The 19882-nt window shown below is 40.0% G+C and overlaps 1 protein-coding gene across 1 annotated transcript; it reads left to right on the top strand.

Moving 5' to 3' along the window:
- Window positions 1-2107: 2107 nt before the first annotated feature.
- On the top strand, window positions 2108-9769 carry LOC119905045 (laminin subunit alpha-5-like). The gene is made up of 2 exons (XM_038721745.1): window positions 2108-2634; window positions 9464-9769. The coding sequence occupies exons 1-2, from the start codon at window positions 2329-2331 to the stop codon at window positions 9752-9754; spliced, it is 597 nt and encodes a 198-aa protein (XP_038577673.1). The 5' UTR covers window positions 2108-2328; the 3' UTR covers window positions 9755-9769.
- Window positions 9770-19882: the final 10113 nt, after the last annotated feature.

Below are 19882 nucleotides of genomic sequence, written 5' to 3'. Positions count from 1 at the left end.
ATACTTTAGAGAAAGAGAAAAAACAACTCATTCAGAGGAACGACAGCCGACGTTTTCAAACTGAAGACTGTTGACTAAAAGAGGATTATTCTGGTGTCCGTTTCTCAGCGGAAGGCCGGAGCCTTTTCTTCTGTGACATGAACCATTTAGAGTTTTAGAGACTGTGTGTTGAGATTGAATACTGAGTGGACACACTGTCTCTCTGTCTCTGCCTGTTTGTCACACACTTACATTGAGCCACACACTGACCGACAGCAGCAGCAGGAGGAGGACAAAGGTCTGCATGGGACAGTCTGACAGCTCCCATGGAGAGAGACTAGATTACAGAGTGACAGAGAGAGAGAGGAGGACAGATTATAAACATAGAAGAAGAGTGACAGGCCACCTACTAGTTTAAGCAGACAAATGCACACATTCGTATAAACGAACGTAGAATCTCCTAAACAAATTTATCGGTATGTAGCTGTGCTAATAAACTGTGAGCATAACCAGCAAGAACTTTGTGTAATGCTACATGAAGTTTCCCCCACCGACATAAGTACATGGGCCAAACGACTTTACACACACACACAATATTTAGTTGACAAAATAATCTTAACTCAAGGTCACTTACTATAGGATCTCGCAGTCTTCATTAACAAATGTAGTCTGTTTAGTTGTCATTGAGTCAGCCAGTTCACGTGACCTAGCTGTTTGATTACATGATAACATGCAGTTGTATATGTGTTTATTTGCTGAGATGAGTAACAACAGAGTTTAATCTTTTGGTCAAGAGACTTGTGAGCTGAGTCAAACTGATATCCCGATAAAGACGGTGAGATGGTGGTGATGATGGTTGAAAGCTCTGGAAAAAGCTAGTAAGTGAACTTTAAGTTAAGACGAGCTTGTCAAACTACTATTCCCTAAGGTCAGGAAATGATTTTTTTGTGCATCATTTATTGATATCCAAGCTAAAATCACTAAAATGTTTGTCAGAGCAAATTATTTTTGGTCCTACCTGACAGTTTTTCACTTTGATAAATGGATCTAATCAAAACAGTCACATCCTTTTTAGTCATTTCTACTTCTCACACACATCAAACCCACTCGTCCACATTAAATTTGATTTAAATCACAACAGCTTTATATTCTGTCTTCAAAGTGCAAAAGCAAGAACAGTAATAAAAGCACCAACTAAAAATTGTAAAGATTTTTTTAATACCTCGGATGACCACTGCATTTATGAAATTCCTCCTCTGATGTTATTCTTCATTTTCCTTTGTGCTTAGTGTGTGGCCAACTGTGTGTGTGTGTGTGTGTTGGCATGTTTGTCAAGAGCACCTGTCTGCATGTTTTTATTTGTGTGTTTGAGGAGCTGTCTGGAAGCTCATTCTCTGTGTGCTTCTGTGGTTTGATTTCCCATTTGTTGTTGTGTCACTTGGTGAGTGTGATGCAGGAGTGTGACATTAAAGAGAGAGTAAAGGGAAAAAACAAGAAAGAAATGTATGTTTTTTTACACTAATAAGATGGAGTGATGGGTAGGGCGCAACAGGAGGAAAGGAAAGGGAACAGGAACATAAAAGAGGGAAACGGGAGTTGAATGGAGGAGGAACCTCATGGAAGAAAATAAGAAAGGAGACTAGAGAAGGAAGGAAAAGTGGGGATGAATGAGAGAAAACAGAGAGGTAGAAAGGAACAGAAGGGAAAGGAAAGATAAAAAGGAAGCAAGTTGGAAGGAAGTGAGTGAGGAAAGGAGTAATTCCCAGAAACCATCCCAAACATTGAAATAAACTGTACATCAAATGTGATCTATCCATCGTCAACAGCTGATCCTGCGTACAGGGTCGCGGGGGTCTGGAGCCAATCCCAGCTGACATCGGGCGAAAGGCGGGGTACATCCTGGACAGGTCGCCAATCCGTCGCAGGGCATCAAATGAACAAATGGATCCAAAGTCTCCATTTAAGATGCCTTTAATTTGAGCTAATCAATGAACCGCGGTGCTTCAAGAGAATGATGTAACTTAACCATTCACACACTAAGCATTGGTAGAAGCAATGCCCTCCTCCCTCCATCCACGGGGACGGGCCAACAAGGAGGGGGGGGGGGGGGGGGGACAGATTGAGTTTGAATAGGTGCCTGTTGGAGCGACACAGAAACCTCGGCGCACCGCTCTCTGGGACTACAAACTAACTCCCCCTTCCTTTGTCTTTCTTTTGCAGTTTCAACACTTTTCCCTCCACATGCTTCTCTCCTACATAGCTTAACGGCTCTTCTCGCTTTATACTCAGATTCATTTATTTCCCAAACTTTTTTTTGTTGCTCGGACCGGATCGAGCGAACAGGTGGAGATGATGGCGAGCGGACCGGCGCCACTCGGTGCTGCGCTCTCCCCGGCTCGGCGCACCCAGACGCGGGTCGCGCTGCTGCTGTGGTCGCTGTTAGTGACCTGCTGCCACTCCGTGTCGGCGCAGGAGCTGCCGATCAACGGGGTGAACGGATACAGCCTGCACCCGCCCTACTTCAACCTGGCCGAGGGCACCAAGATCACCGCCACGGCGACATGCGGGGAGGAAGACACCGGCAGGACCGTGCAAGATCTGTACTGCAAGCTGGTCGGAGGCCCGGTGTCCGGAGACCCGAGTCAGACCATCCAGGTGAGCAGGAAACTTTATAAAACCCTTATTCCTACTTGTGTCGCTCAGCAGTGAGTCAGTTTACTGAACTTAATGGAGTTTTTATTTCCTAAGATAGTCCTTAACATGTAGGGTTAATTGCAGTTTTTCCCACCATGACAGCTTCTAAGCTTATAGTACACCTATAATATTCTTCTAGCTAGTGTATGGTGCTCAGCTGTGAGTTTAAGGTGACTTTATCACGCCTAATTGCATCTTTATCTACTGTAGTCATGTTATAACACTCCTATAGTATTTGTATAATATTACACTAGGTGCTTGCGTTTGCAGAGATTGTTTGTGTTGCATGGTCAGGAGTTTTACAGTGATTTTAGTATATGGTATTCCTATGTGCTCTAAATGAGTTTTTGGTGCTAAATATTTGGGAGTGACTGATTTCTTTTTGGTAGCATTAGACACTTTGCTTTCCTTTAATTTGTAGGGACTTATAATGTACCTTAAGTGACCTATTTTATTGCATTCAGAGGTGTAATATTTCTAGAATATTGCTACATCAGTGTACTTTAAGGACTGAATTGTGTGAGCTTTAGGGTATGCAATGACATTTGTATTCCCTGAGGTGTCTCTATGATCTTTACCTTTTATAGTACTCTTTATCATTTACTACACGGTCACTGTTGCTCCTTTTACTGGTGTATTGTAGCAGTTAAAGTTTTCTATCCCCAAACTGCATGTTTCATTCCAGTTTTATTATGTTAGACCTTGATGCAGGTGCCAGCCTACACACTTCACTGCATTCAAAATAGAGAGTTGAACAGAGGGGGTCAGTAGTGTGCATGAATCTCCAACTGCTCTGCCAAGTCATTATTTCATGCACTGCTTCCTTTGTAGAACTTGGCAACACTTAACACAAGGCTACTTATATAAGGACAGGCAACATTTCACTTAGAGTGGACACAGAAATTCGGCTACTGAGGAGGTTTTCACATCAGGCTTTGTGTGTGTTTTATGGATTAGATTTTAATGTGATTGTGATTTTGTAAAAACCAATAGCAGACCCATTTGGTGTTTGACTCTTAAGCCTCCAGGTATCACTCGTTAACACAAAGGATTATGGCAGTTTCATGGGTTAACCATTAAAGCAACCCTCTGGGCGATAACATGCAGGGTTATTACCTTCTCTCTCTCTCTCTCTCTCTCTCTCTCTCTCTCTCTCTCTCTCTCTCTCTCTCTCTCTCTCCCACCTGTTCCCCACATTCCTCACGGTGACTGACCCATGTCCTCCAATCAGACCAAGTTTATACGCTCTGTTACAGCGAGATTATCGATGTGATGGTTCTTACTATACTATAAATTACTATAAAATTCTGTCATTTCTAAATCCCGGTGTTATTTTAATGTTTGCAAAATAAGTGGCATGCGTGCTAGGAAATACCTTTTGATCTGAAATTAGAAATCAGACATGGCGATGTAAAGTTGATGAGATAAAGATATGAGATTGATCAGTAGAGGTAGAGAATGAACAGCAGGCAGTCTGAGGCATTGTTTGATTGTAGAGACTGAGAATGAAGTCAACAAAACACAACAGCATAATGCCCTCAGGGGTGTTTGGGGCTTTCAAGATTGATTTAAGCTTTCAAGATGTTTATTAAAATACCTCATTTAAGCTCTACACAGAAAAAAATGAATTTCACCTTAAATGGAAAGAAAGAAAGAAAGAAAGACAGAAAGAAATATTTTGTTGAGTAATTACCTTTAAATCAGCTACTAAATTAACCTTTTAAAGGTATGAGATTAATTTTCCCCAAATGCAGACATGATCCTGAGCACATTCCCACTTCAACTTCTCCGCACTGAGGATTAGAACTAATATTTTCTCATCAGAAATTTCATCCAGTCTTTCTCGGATCTGCCTGCTCAGAGCAGTGTGGTTGAAGTGGAGATCTTGGTGCGTCATTAGCTCAGGCAATTTCCCAAATGAATCCAAGAAATCAGGTCATTAGCTCAAGGAATGGTGCATTATGTGTTCGGGCTAAGAGGTTTAGCCCACTTTGCTGGGCAATTGTGGCTCGGTCCACTTGTTGGGTTACAGCACCCCCTGATCAACACACCCTCTCACACACACACACACACACTTTTCTGTGTATAGGTTAATCCTGTTTTGATTTGACAGCAAGACGTGAGAGTGTTTTTATTAATTAAAATCAGCAGGAGGAGGACTAGAGATTGGAATGTGTGTGAGTGTGTGAATGACTTTCCCTAAGCACTATGCACTAAATCAGAGCTTTTGTTTTCTCACTTAGGACTAAACCGCAGTGGTCATCACTAATTACCACGTGCGCCTGTGGACTGACATCTCCATAGAAGGTTAATTTATTCTCTTTGGATTATTTAATTAAGCAGCATACTCATCATCAATGACAATGTCAGTGTGTCGGTCAGTCGACCAATTTTGTCCAGAGTGAAATATCTTTACAACTACTGGATGGTTTGCCATGAAATCTGGTACAAATATTCACATGTCTCTCAGGATGAACTGTAATAACTTTCATTCTTTGATCTTTCATCTAGCATCAGTAGGTCAAATTTGAATGTAATGACCAAATACCTGCAAAACTAATGACATTCCCATCAGCCTTAGCTGCGTACGTTGTGTTTACTGTTAATTAGCAAATGTTTGCATGCTAACATACTAAGCTAAGATGGTGAACATGGTAATACCTGCTAAACATCAACATGTTAGCATTGTCATTGTAAGCATGTTTGCATGTTGATTTTAGCGTTTTGCTCAATGCATTGCTGTGTATGAGTACAGAGTAATTTTGCACTTGGTGGCCCCAGATTACATTTTGAGATTACCCAGAAATCTCTTATAATAATATCTTGACACAGATAGACTACACTACAAAAAAAACACTAACCTGGGATTTTTTTGCAAACAAAACATTAATAGCACAATTCAAAACTTAGATTTTAGATTTTTTTTGCAGTTTCTAAAACTGAATTAAACTAAACTGAAGGGTGCGTTTTGGCTAATTTGGTGCACTATGTGAGTAGTTTAAAGCAGTAAACGTGGCAACCAGCCATATCTGTTGAGTGTTAATGGACTTAATTACCTAAAACTGCTCCAAGAAGATATCAGTAAGCCGTCTCCTGAGGGTGGATGTGGTGAAGAGGATGCTCTGACAATGGGGAATTCAGCTTTGTCTTGGATGGAGAGTTTGGTGCTGGTGTTTAGGAGACAGTTCTTGTGGTTGATCACCAGTAAGTGTACCAGTTATTTTAATAGTGATTGGATGCTTGTGTCATTGGGACTTAAGGTAAAATCTGACCAAGTGCATGCAGCTTTAATTGTGGTACCATTTAATACTCTTGCAGGACAGAGTGAGACAGAGAGGAGGAAAGACAAGGAGAGAGGGAAAAGAAAAAAATGTTCTGATGTAGAAAGAGAGAAACAGAAAGAGTTAGAGGAAGTAAGAGAAAAGCAGCATGGTATCTTAAGAGGGAAAAAAGTTAGATTACATAAAGTGGCAGGTGTTGACTGAGAAACACTTTGGCTCTGCCCTGAGGACGTGGATTCCTCACTCAGAGAGAAGCAGAGAGTTTTTCTTATTCACCTAAAAGGTGGAAGGTAAGAAAGAAATGGGAAGAAAGTTGAAAAATGACTGAATGAAAGAGTGTGTAACACACAGAGAGAGGAGAATGTGCTCTACATGTTTATTCCCAGGTGGCCTTTTGGTTGACATGCCTGCATATGAAAGGAAGTGAAGGAAGAGAGGATGGATCGGGCATTGTGAAAGAAAAAAAGAGAAAAGGGAATACTGTGAAAGATAGTTTGACAGCCAGGCAGAAATACAGAAGCAGACTCCCTGACATCTCACTACACTAAACACTTAACCTTGTTCTCTTGAGATGTCACATACCTTGGTAGGAAATCCGCTTTTTTTGTCAGTTATTTCAGAGAGCACCACCAACTTAAACTGTTTGGAACAGCTGAACTGTTGGTCACCTTCATTTCCCTGCATTCAGCTGCTTAATTGAAGGTGATTTCCTGCCCTCTTTACTGTTTTCAAGGAACTGTCAACTGGTCTGTGCTCTCAGATTTGACAGACAACATGAGAGCAGAAGGAGATAATTAGTTAATTACAAATACAGAGATAAAGTATAAAAAGAAGATTGTGAAAGAGAGTTGGCACAATGATATGTCCAAGAGGAAAATGTAAGTGGAAATTACATTTAAAAAACAAGAGCCTGCAAGTCTTTCACAGAAACAAATGATATTTTATCACTAAAACACAATTTCAGAGCCCAATAGGTGTTGCTGAAGGGAATATTAGATAAATTGTTACATCCAATTAGTAAACCATACATAACTTGGTTACTCAGTTAACTCAGATTTAATTTACCTCTCACTAATCTCTTGTTCAGGGCAGCAATCTATCTTGGCTCGTTCACGGCACATTTGACATTGAGATATTTTTGAACAGCCGTAATTTGTAGTACCCCACGTATCCCAGTTAAGGATTAAACCAAAACTGAACTCAATCCAGGAGATCAGTGGCAAGACTGATGAAAGTAATGCTATTTGAGGGAAAGTAATTAGAGAGGAAGAATGAACTAATTTAAGGTTTAAGAATTACTAAAGTGGTTAGATACAGGGATCCACAGAAAACGGAGAATCTGAAGGGTTGATTAACGGGTGATCTCTCAGAAGTGCAGGGGAAGACAGGGGACAGGAGAAGGTGGTTGTGGGGGGGTGGAGTCAAAAAGTGAGCAATGACCTTTGACATTGTCTGTGATAACATCTCCTAACCCGAGCATTTGTTCAGGTCCTCGCTTGTTTAGTTTATGCTAATGCTTACATAGCCAGCAGTGATTGGGTTAAACGCTCAGACAACCAAACTGGATTAGCAAATAATGAAGAGGCTTTAGGAGCCAAGGAGGTGGAGAGGCCACTTCAAATGGACACATCCACATTTGTGTTTAAGCACAAATTATTAAAGCATGCCACAGGGTTTTGGATTTTGTAGTTTAACTACCTAAACTGCCTTCCAGGCAGCCATTTGTTTTCCATTCATTCAACTATGCTATGGTGTGAAAATTACCAGGACAGAGTCTTGAAATGTGTCGGAGATGTTTTTCATCCTGCTCAACATAATGGTTGCATTTATTGTTATGTTAATGTCATGTTGTCGTTGTGTAGTTTCGAAATCAATAGCTTGTTTGATTGTTGGAAAAGCACTAAAAATCCCAAACACTATGTTCTGTATTGGTAAATGGTTGGCAAAAGTGTAAATTATATATGTGGTTTGTAGTTAGACAAAGCGAGTTTATTTGTATAGCACATTTCATACACATGCAAATTTCCGTCAATTTTCATTTGAGTTAAAAATGACAGAAATACAGGTTTGGGGGGAAAGATAGTTCCTAGTGAGTGTTTTAAGTTTAAGTCAAAGACAGTGGCAAACAATAAATGTTTCTAACATGGATTTAAAGGTGGTCAAAGTTGGTGCAGGTCAATATCATCTGGAAGGATTTTAGGCTTGCAAATACTTGCTGCTACTGAAGTAGCTGAAGTCAGAACGACTGTGCAGACTTTTCAAAATACCTGACAGTAATGCTGCTTTGTGCAGTGATTGGACACTTTTAAGGGTAGCAGTCTAAAAATAAAATAAATACAACTTGATTTTAATAATGTGGTGCCCATTATTGCCTGACCTTGTTCTTTCTAAGGGTATATAAACCTTTAAACTAGTGTTCTTGACATTTTGAAGTAAGGGTAATGAAGAAGTGGCTAATTAAAATGTGAGTGTGATTCTGCTAGGATGCACTAATATAAAGATGTAGTTCTTTGTGGAAGACAAAGTGTATTATTTTTCATTACTGATGGTACCAGTGGGATGTGTTAGTGTTAGTTAGTGCTGGAGTGGCAGAGAATGTAAATGCTAATGAATTTCCTTTTTTCATACAGTACACTATGCTCTCACTTTAAACAGACTAAGGCACTAAGACAAGATTTATGACACATTAAAACCCATTAGCTGAAATACAATACAAGCTAGAGCCTCACTGTTACAGTAACCTGAGTGGGAGTAAGCTCTGTGTTGGAATATGAGAAACTTGAGCCTGGTAGCTTCAGGGACAGTTGTGAAAGAAATCTCTTCTTTTCACTGTGACTCTGAAACATTGTGCTGCTGTTTTGGGTGGTTATAATGGCTGGAATAGAGACTGAAGGGTCAAATATAACAATAACCAGCGTGTGTTATTCGCTCACAAGTGTCTCTGAGCAAGATCCTCATATCCAGTCTGAATAGTAGAAGTTGAAAGTATAAATGTTTAATTGACATTTAAATATATTGAGAAAGACCTCAAGGTTTCATTCCAACCAAAGACTATAGCCGGTGGTTCATTGATTAGCTCCTCTCCTGTTGAAGCTACTCAGTGGAACGACCTGGTCATTTGGTACATGGAAGCTTATGTGTGATAAAATATATGTAATCATTAAAGCATAATTCGAAGACCCAAAAATGCAGGCATGTTGGACTGATTGATATTTTAGACAGATATTAGCCAGTCAAGGACACATGGTATGCCAGTTGATTGTTAAAAACACACAAGATTAACAGCGAGAACAGTGCATCACACAGTCTGATGTGAAAATATTTCAAACTCAGAGGAAGCTTCTTTGGTATCAGTTTCATGAGAAGGCTGTTCTTTGGAAGAGCGTTTTCCTCATGTCCTGAAGAATGGCTTTTCAATGTACATCGTAAAGTTTCACACTCCTGCCGCCTTTTGAATCCTCAAATGCTCAACTAAAGATAAAAACACTTGTACATCTGTGTCTTCCCAGGGCCAGTACTGTGACATCTGTAGCCAAAGCGACAGCGATCGCGCCCATCCCATCACCAACGCCATCGACGGGACGGAGCGCTGGTGGCAGAGCCCGCCTCTGTCCCGCAGCACAGAGTTCAACCAGGTGAACGTCACCCTGGACCTCGGACAGGTACGACTCAACACACACGCAGATGGACTTTCTCTGACTGTCTGTGCATTTATGGTTGTCACCTTTTCTGGAGGGTCAGAGGTTTTCAGATTATTGTGGAACGTCATTGTTGACCAATGGTTTGTAGACGTCCTATAAATTTAGATATATAATATTCCCGTTGACTTTTGTATTTCAAAATTGGATTCTTTGGACTTTCTGTTTTGGATGGCAATTTGAAAGGTGGTAAAGGGAGGATATCATAATGTGTGGACAGTTGAGGCTATAGCCTGTAAGCTAGCTAAACTAAAATTTTAATTTAAAAAAGTGGTTTGTGGTTGAGAAGTCCTGTCCTGTGAGATTGTCACAATTTTGAGCCACAAGGTCTGAAAATGTTGCCTTGTTAGGCTGAACTGTTTATTTTCTACCTTACAGTGATAAACTGTTGCCCTCACTGATAATAAATGTGAAGTCTATCTGAGTAACTGGTTAAGCAGCTAACATTAAGGATAAATCAGCCTCCCGAAACTCAGTGACCCAAATAAAAAATCTAACCGTTAATGCTTCCACTTGAACATACTGTATTTAGAGATGTTGTTCTTGGCAGGAGACTTGGTTTGTCAGAATGACAACTCTCACATATAGATGTATAACATATTAGGAAAGTTTTCCAAACACAGGGAGAGACTCAGGCCCTCATGCACTACAGCTTCAAAAGCTTCACTCAGTCCACCTTGTGCTCCAAGTTAACCTTTCTGTGTTTTTGAACGTCGCTCTTGAACAACCTTTTATGTTTCTGAATGCAACTCTTTTGTGCCAGGCTCTCCTGCTCGAGTGCTCTCCTCATTCATCAGTGCAGAGACGTTCACTGTGTGTTTTCTGTCATGGCTTTCAGTTTCCCTTCCCGCTTCCATCTATCGTCCCTTTTCTACTCACTCTTTACTTTCTGCCCTTCCTCTCTTTCTCTGTGTTGAATGTCTCAATAGAGAATCAGGGAGCTGTGACTGTAACTGAGTGTGTGTGTGTGTGTTTAGCTTCTAAAAGCCTTTTATAAGCCTGTTTATCTCGTGACAATAATAAAAGAATGAACGAAAGGTTTCTGAACGCTATCAGAGCCCAGCAGTTTGCTCTCACAATCATTTTGGATGAGATCTTTTTCCAACGTGCCATTATAATACAGTATACTCAGTGATCGATGTAAACATTTGCTGTTATATTGGCTCATATTTGTTGTTGGCTGTCATTAATTGAAATTTTGTGTAATGATTGTGGGAAAAATTTGAACTAGCCAGACATGCATTTCTAATGTCAGTCTCACCTTCTAAAAACATCCTGCTTTGTGGTGATGCCGCAGTGGAGAAGACACATACCTTGGGTGTCAGAGACCTGGGTTTGAATCCACTGTGAGGCATCAATGTGTCAGTGAGCAAGACACTTAACCCCTAGTTGCTCCAGAGGCGTGCCTTAAATAAATGTTTGTACCTTAAATAATTTATTTTTAAAGAGCCAAAAATATATATATATTTTCAGCTTTGGCCTGTAAAAGAAGATAGATGTGTATACATTTGGAATGAATTGTCAATCAATTGGGAAAGGGTATTGTACAATCCAGCATTTTTGGAACTTGACCCATACTAGGAACTAAAAGTTGGGATATTTTGGCCTCTGCTGCTTCGACTTTCACCATTCTTTTTTAAAAATCTGTCTCTTGTGAGTGCCTCAACTTTATAAAAGTGCAAAACTAAAGTGTAGGAGAGCACCTTTTAAGCAAAAACACCAACTCGTCTTCTTGCATAAGTTTTCTTGTGAAGAATATTTTTATGTATATATGGTTTTGGTACACTTGACCTGCATATTCAGTGTGTGAATGAGTGCAAAATCTTCATTGTAGCACAGTGTAGTCTGATTTTAAAAGCAAACGACCAATGTTGCAGAAGGATGCTTTATGTGTTAATAATGTTTAAAATTGCATGGCATGATGAAAATTTGTGGTGGCACAAACGACGGCTTCAAGGAGGGCAACAGAGAGAGGGAGAGGAGGGGGAGGGTCTGTAGTTACCAGGATGCAGTTTTGTCTTGAAAGAATGTAGGTGGGCTAAGGCCAGGATTTACAAGTGTGTTTGTGTGTGTATGTGTGTGTGTCAGTAACAAGGCTCAGAGAGTGTGTTGAAGACCCCACCACACACACACACACACACACACACCTAACCCCCCTACCTCTGCCTGAATGAAAGAGGAGGGAGAGATTGGAATGTAAGTTAACCTGTCTCAACCCGCCGAGGGGAAGGCTTGTTAAATTACCCCAACTCCTCTCTCTCAATTCAATTCTCTCTCTCTCTCTCTCTCTCTCTCTGCTGGGTGCAGCTATACCAAAAAAGTCACGTACTGCTTTTATCTGTTTCTCAGCAGGAAAACACAATAGAAGCAGAGACAGATGAGAAGGTTGATCACATCTGTCTGTATGCTAAATATAAAGCAGCCAGTGATATACAGCCAGTTTACGCAGATAAACAACATGTTAATCAGTGAGCTTTAGCGGTGCTGACAGGTGGACAGAGCCAAGCTAGCTGTTTCTGATGTTTGTGCTAAGCTAAGTTAGTTAGCTTTTTATTTTGCTTACAGACGTCAGAATGATATTGTTGTTCTCATCAAACTCTCTGCAAGCAATCAAAATTTATATGCTGCTAAATATAGGGAGACAGTTTGGTGACATAAACATAATAACGTCTATATGTAAAAAGCTGGGCCCATAAATATGGATGCATGGATGCAGCTGCTTTCCTCTTAATAAGAGTTCAGATACCTCAACTTGGGGTATCTGCCGATACAGAGTACCAAGCTGATACCAGTGCTCTCTTTTTTCCCTTCTAAATTTAAGTCTGGGTCCTTAAATACACGGAAACACTTTTATAAAAGCTGAGGCCAGAGTCGGAGGCTCGCCATGATAGAATGAGTGTAACTGATAGTTTTATAGTCATTTTGCACAGAAACAATTTTATGTATTTTCGGTCAGTTAATATGAAACAGTATATTGATTTTAAGACTGCTGAGATGCCCTTTAGCAAGGCACTTACTTAACTTGTACGTTATCTGAGGTATTGTCGGGTGAATGCAAGTTCAGAAGGTGAAGCAACTTTTGAAAAAATGTACGTGCTCTGTGAACATTTCGAAGAGAGAAAAAAACAACAGATTAAATTATGTGGAATTCAGCTGGCAGTAAATACACTGTACAGTCACTCGGTATCAGTATATCTGTGGCAGTGTTACTGCAGTAGGTGTACCAAGCACAGACTGCACCCACCCAACACTCAGTTTATTAAACACATTTCACTGGAATCTGAAGGAGAGTTTCTCTGCAGTGTTTGTTTCTCTCAGTATTTCCAAACAATGTTATAACCTTTACACATATTTTTACATCTGGCTGTGTGTGTTGTGATACTCTCTATTCTCCTCTAATCTCCATTCTCCCTGTCATCCAATTCGTTCTTCTTCTCTTTCCTTTTCTTTCTAACGTCTGTTTGCTGAGACTTTTAAATTAGCAGCATCACACCCCTCTTCCTTCCCCTCTTCTTCCTCTCCTCCTCCTCCTGTCTTTCTATATCTGTACCACCCATTCTGCCTATCTTTTAGAGATAACATGCAGCCCAATATAGACCATTTCAATCTCCACTACCTTCCTGTCTTCCTTCTTCTGCTATATCCTGCTCTTATTCCTCTTCACCGTTATCGTCTCCCTCCTTACCTCTGCTCCTTATTCTCCTCCTCCTCCTTTTCTCAAGGTATTTCTTCAAAAGTGAGAGCCCACCCTGCAATGTTTTTCCTTTTCATCCACTTTCTACTCTTTCTCCTCCACTGCCTAAGTCACTTCCATCTTAAACTTCTTCTGTTTCGTGTCCGTGTTTAATTCCAACTCAGAACATTCTTATGAGCGTGCTTCAGAAAAAAGTAAAAGTGTTTTAGGATAAGGATATTAAACTCACTGTTTCTGGAAAGACATGCTGTGACATGTGTTTTTCAAATGTCATTTTTCAACACAGCAAAAGCAAACATCCTCTCAGTCCCGTCGTAGTGGGGTGGCAGCAGAAATCTCAGAAAGGAAATTCTCTAAATTTAGGAAAAGCTTATTTCACTTGTCTCAGTTTGAAATGCACTAAAACATGTTGAAACCCCTCTCACCTCATTATTTTTCCATATATATAGTTGATATATCTGTATCTATCTGTACGTGCCTGGCTCCTTTTCTGTCCCTGTTACATCTGCACACTGGGGAAGGCAGAGAAGGGGGGAGGGAACAAGATGGAAGAGGAATGACAGCTACCTGATGAACTGTAGCAAGAATATGAATCATCCGATGAGGTCATACCAAGTCAACACAATTTACCGCTGTCTTATGGGTTGTGTATCCTAAGCACAGTGTAACGTTGTTGTGTGTTTTCACTCTGTACACAGATGTGTGTTTGTGTTCAGTTTCATTCCTCAGGTGTGTGATCGTGGAATGATTCTGTAATTACAGGTAAAGGGGAGGTGGGTATGGAGGAGATGAAGAGGAGGAGGGGTTGGAAATGGAACAAACATGGAGACCAATAATAGATGACATAAAGGGAGGGAGAAATCCAGTATGAAGGCAAGGTGAAACAAAACTCCCAGGAAGGGAGGAGGAGGAGAGGAAGGAGGTGAAGAAGAGGAAGGAGGGTAAGGGAAAGAGAAGGAGGAGGAGATGACAGGGGAAAAGGGGATGTTTGTCTTTTTTCTGCAGCCTGTTATTATCCCTCAGTTGGGAATGTGTGTGTTTAGGTGTGTGTGTGTGTGTGTATGTGTGTAAATGTTCTTCAGGTGAGGTCTTCTCTTTTCCATAGGCCTCCCTCCTAGGGTAAAAAAGGTGTCTCCTTGTCATTACACTTGTCAAAGTCTGCAGAGCTGCATTAGACCTGCAGTTTCTGTGATTTTCTATGTTTTTAGTTCATTGCAGAACACACTCAGAGGGTCAGTTCAACAAAATCAAGGAACAGAAAACACCACAATTATAACTCAAATGAGACCATTTGATTCTTAACTTCATTAATTAACATTTCAGCTCATATTTGTCTTCTGCCAAGATACAATAGATGCTGAAACATTGGTAATATGCACTAAAATGCATTGTTCTTCAGATTATCTAAATAACCACCTCAGTTACATGCAGATATTTTTGGTTTTATTTCCAATTATAGATCTCTGCTGCCACCCAAGTCAAATGGAGGTGGACTTTTTTTTTTTATATAGTTTTTGGGCACTTAAAGCCTTTTAAACATTCAGCAGCAATATCTCATAAGGACTACAACTAACTAATTGATTACTCATTGATTCATTGTTTAGTCTATGAAATGAATGTCATGAACAGTTTCTTAGAGCCCAGGATGATGCCTTCAATTAGCTTGTTTTGTTCCACCAAGTTGGCTGAAAAACAGCAAACCATCACATTTTAGAATCTGTAACCAGAAGATGGCTTTTGTGCTTGAGAAATAACTGAAATAATGAACTGATTATCAAAATATTTACAATTTAATTGAATGACCATTGGTAAATCAGTGAATAATTTAATAACTAATAATTGCATTTCTGCACGTCATGCAACATTTACATTACATTTATTTATTTATGTGACACTTTTATCCAAAGCTACTTACAATTGCTATATATGTCAGAATGCACTCCTCTGCAGCTACTAGAGGTTAAGTGTCTTACTCAGGGACACATTTGTGGATGTGTCACAGTGGGAATTGAACCCAGGTATCTCACACCAAAAGTGTGTCTTATCCACTGCGGCTTCACCACCCTCATTATTTAAACCACTTTTTGCTAAAGAAATAGTTTTAAAGAAAACTAAAAGTCTGTGAATTATCTAGAATATTGTGGACATTGTTTCTAGAAATACAAGTGGCTGTTGAATATCATTTTTCCATCAATAAAATTATTTTAAAATTCCTCACCTCCATTGTATGTTATAACCTGAAGAAATTAAACCAAAACTATCTGCACGTCAAGATGCTACTAGAGGTAAATGAGAAAATGTGTTTATCTTCTTTAAATTTGGGTTAACTGACTCTTTAATCAGCCTTCAAAGTGGACCAAACCCCACAACTGTGAATTAAATCAAACATGGCAACACAAAATCCTTCAAATGTTTCTCACTGTCACGTGCCCTTAATTTCCTGGTGTGTTGTCAGGTTTTCCTACAGGACAAACAATAAAAACACACATACACGGATACACACAGACTCACATGCAGTGTTGAGGTAGCTCCATTGTTTGCCGTGCGTAAGAGCGAGCGTGGTGCCAACTGCTCCCAGTTGAATGCTTCCTGCTATTGATGTGGTTTGAACGTCAGTTACTTTGCCAGCTGGCTCCAAGTTGCAGGGCGGAGGTTTATATTTAAAAAATCCTGACAATTTATGACGTGCTTTTTGGTTGTAAAGCTGAGCTCACATCAAACATGTTAAAAGCAATTTAAATCTAGAAATATATTCAGTCAAGTAAAGCTTTATATTACATACATTCTCATTTGTATCAAATGTTGTCTACTACTTGCACGGGTGTAGCAGAAATTGTAGGTTGCGAGTTTTACCCAAAGCACCAGTTGTGGTTTATCAGCTGTAGCATGCTTAGCTCGATTAGCCAGGTTAGTCAAGCTCATGTAGTGTTGCTGCCTTCAAATGGCCATCCCAAATTAGTTAGTTACAGCGAAAATAGGCAACAATTAGTGTCAAACTGTAGGCAGACAATTTTCAACTGTAGTGGGGTATGTCTGTGGAAACATGATGACAAGTGGAGCTCCATCTTCTCGCCTGCTCTGTCAGCACGCAGCATGGATTTTGCTTGGCAGCTGTCACTCTGCCGTCACTCTGGATTTGACGTTGTCATTGCGTGTCAAACACTTAAAATCCAGTTTGAGCAGCCACATTCAGATGGAAATCACATTTCAAACCACCTCCAGTGGTGGCTTGGATCCAATTAGCAAAAATCGTATTTCGTGTAGTTTTTTGCTGTCAAGACTTTAAAATTTCAATTTGGAGACAGTCTTAGGATATGCCAAAAACTGAATTAAAATTGGGCAATTTGAGATAGACATTAAAAAAAGATAAGGAATAACTCGGGAATTCCTTAACACCGAAGACAAAAGGAAAAAACATTTTAAGAGGCAGTTCAAAGAGAAATCGCCCATCTTGGATTGCTGGGTGACATAGGGAACCGAGAAATATGCAAATATACAATATACTGTGTCACAGTCTTACAACATAAACACAGTGATGCAATACAGCATAATTTAAGTCAACACCAGGAAATGACCCTCGAACACAAAGGCTTATAAAACAACTGTAACATCATGTGGTATCCTCTCCACCTGCTTACAGGTGAGCAGAAATAGTCTGAGATCACTTCTTTGTGTGTGTGTGTGTGTGTGTGTGTGTGTGTGTGGGCTGATTATAATCTATGTATTCTCTGCCAATTCTGCTATTTACGAGGGACGAGCATGGGAACCACACTCTGCCTGTGTGAGTGTGTGTTTTTGTCTGTGGTTTGGCTCTGAACAGACATTTCCAGTGTTTTGTTTTCTTTTACACACTCTTCAGGTGTGACACTTTGTCTGTGTGTGTGCGCCTGCTGTAAAACATCTAGTTGAGCAGAAAGCTCAAGTATGTGAGACTTTTAAAGATATTATCTCTTATTTGCCATATTTCCTTCACACCCTCACATCGTAATCACCCTCCCCATCTTCCCCTTCTCTCCTCTCTCTCTGTTCATCTCTATCTTATTCTCTCCAGCCACAAAGACTCTTCTGTTGTGGATTACTGACACAGTAATGGTGGAAATAAATAAAAAGAGGGGAAAATGATAGATATGATGGACATCAAACATCTTCTATTCATTTGTGTCACCCTTTATCCTTCCTAAAGTCTTCTTTGTCAGTCTGTGCGTCTAAAGTACAATCTTAGCTATTATTAACCTAGACACAGTAGCTATATTCAGTTACTAATTTCTCACTTTCTAGTTTCTCATCAATACTTCATTTCACATCAATATAACACTATACTCTTCATTTAATCTTTTTTACCCCTGAAGAGTGTGCAACCTGTAATTAGCGGAACTGTATTTTATCAATCAGCATTATTTTGGACCAAAAGGGTGGAAAGCCCCCTAAACAAACAGACAGCAATGAGTATTTAGCTTAAGTTATTATCACTAAAGTGTTAGCAAACAGTTATTTGCTTACACATCCAGCAGACACAGAGAAACATGAACATCCCATTGAAGTTGTGTTTCTGTCAGTATTTGCTAAGTCTTTTAGGTCTTGCCGGGTTACTTTAAAAATGTTGTTTACAGTTGATAAATCTTTGAATTTCTTCACCAGTCGCATATTGTAGTTAGCCTGTGTAATCTCGTGTGCACACAGTTTTATATAAATCAGCATTGTGTTGTATTTTAGAGCAGCAAAATTCGGCCCCATCCACACTACTGTGTTTTCAAATTAAAACGGAGACCTTTTGCTACGTTTGCACCTCCAGACTAAAACGACGAAAATGAAGACATAAAACGGGAGAAATTTGGAAATGCTGCCGACCCCTTTTTGCGTTTCAAAACGCGTTTTAGTGAAGACGGGCCAAAACGGAGGACTTTAGAAACGATGACGCAGTCGCTCACGCTCGGCTCTCTGATTGGGTCTTGCAAAGCACGAACACGATGCTGCTAACCGTGTTTTTGATATCGTATTATACACACTCCTGTGTTACATTCAGTAACAGTCCCAGCTCGTTATTGGTGCATGCAACAACAAAAAAAAACTGGTCTGATGCTAAGTCTGTATTTATTTATTCTTACACCAAATCTTCTGTAACTACAGAATAGACCATCTGCTTCATGTTTACACCGGCACGCGCATGCCCACTTTTCAGTCGTTTTAATGTAGACGGAGATCAACTCCAAAACGCAGCTAAAACGCTGGTGTGGACGGAGATCGTATTCCTTTTAATTCTCAGTTTGTAAACTAAAACGGAGTAGTGTGGATGGGGCCTTAAACAGTTAGCTGAAAGGTGCTGAAAGCTGCAAAGAACCACAGGTTCACACATAGGTGTTGATTCACAGTGGGATCAGCAGGACTAGCATCTGTTTTACAACCAGCCATTAGATTCAATAATAATATTAAAATATTTGCTTCATGTAACTTCATGTGTCTTCTGGCCCCTCTCCGCCTTCTGACCTTTTTTTAATTCTCAGATTTTTGTTGTATGTCATCATCATCATTAAGGCTTCAAAAAGTGATGTATTTCTGCGTAGGCAATTTTCCTCTTTCTTTTCTTTCTCTGTTGCTGCATTTTCCACAATGACTCAGTTAACCACATGTTTTAGTCACATCTTTTCATAGTGCCCCTCTTTCTATTTCTTGATGTAAATCTTTTTGTCCTCTTTAGCTCTTTGACTGTCATTTTGAGGGTCAACAGTTGCAGTCATTCATTCCTCCCCACACTCCTCTGTCTTCTTCAGTGACCTCTATTTCTGTCACCATCTACTCATCGGCCTTCATGTTTCTGTTTTCCCTGTCTGTCCCCTCTCATTCAGAGTTATACGTTGCCTCTGAAATTGTGTCCTCTCACACAAACACTCAAACGCTGACACACAGTGCACATTTTTCAGTCATTCATTATGTGTACTGGGCAGGAAAATGAGCAAAGAGGGGGAGAAAAAGAGGTGGAGAGAAAGAGAGACAAATCTGACCTTAATAGGAGTGATTCAGCTTGGAGTGAAAGGAGAGAAAGAGGCAAAAGGGCTAGAGCTGATGACACATCTAAACCAGAATAAAGGAGGGATGATGGATGCAGGGAGGAAAGGAATGAGTGCTGGTAGTCCGGAATAGTTCGCAGATTTTTCAGAGGTCATCCTTATCTTTCTGCTCCTTTATGTTTTTGTAAATGATATCAGGGTGTGTTGATGTTGGCAGGTTAACACACCCAACTTCAGCTTCAGTTTGGTATTTTGACACATTAAGATAATTCTGCATCAGAGTTTCTTGCAGTATTTCTCTTTCTTTTGCCGGGGACAGGCCCAAGCAAGATGAAAATAATTTGTCAATGTCTGACATAACACATGATGCATCAGGCTGTACAGGATCTCAACACTTTTTCGTTTCAATTTGCTGAATTATACTATTATTTGGTCTTTGCTTTGTTCTGAAGTTTATTGATCTGTTGTAGGTTTTATTTATACTTAGGAATGTGAATTTCTGTTGAACATTTCCTCTTTTAGTCGCTATTT

This window comes from Micropterus salmoides, unplaced genomic scaffold (assembly GCF_014851395.1).
Source record: "Micropterus salmoides isolate LMB-PRFRI ecotype aquatic unplaced genomic scaffold, ASM1485139v1 Ms_hic_scaffold_16, whole genome shotgun sequence".
Taxonomy (NCBI): Eukaryota; Metazoa; Chordata; class Actinopteri; order Centrarchiformes; family Centrarchidae; genus Micropterus; species Micropterus salmoides.
This window is presented reverse-complemented; position numbering and strand designations above follow the sequence as displayed.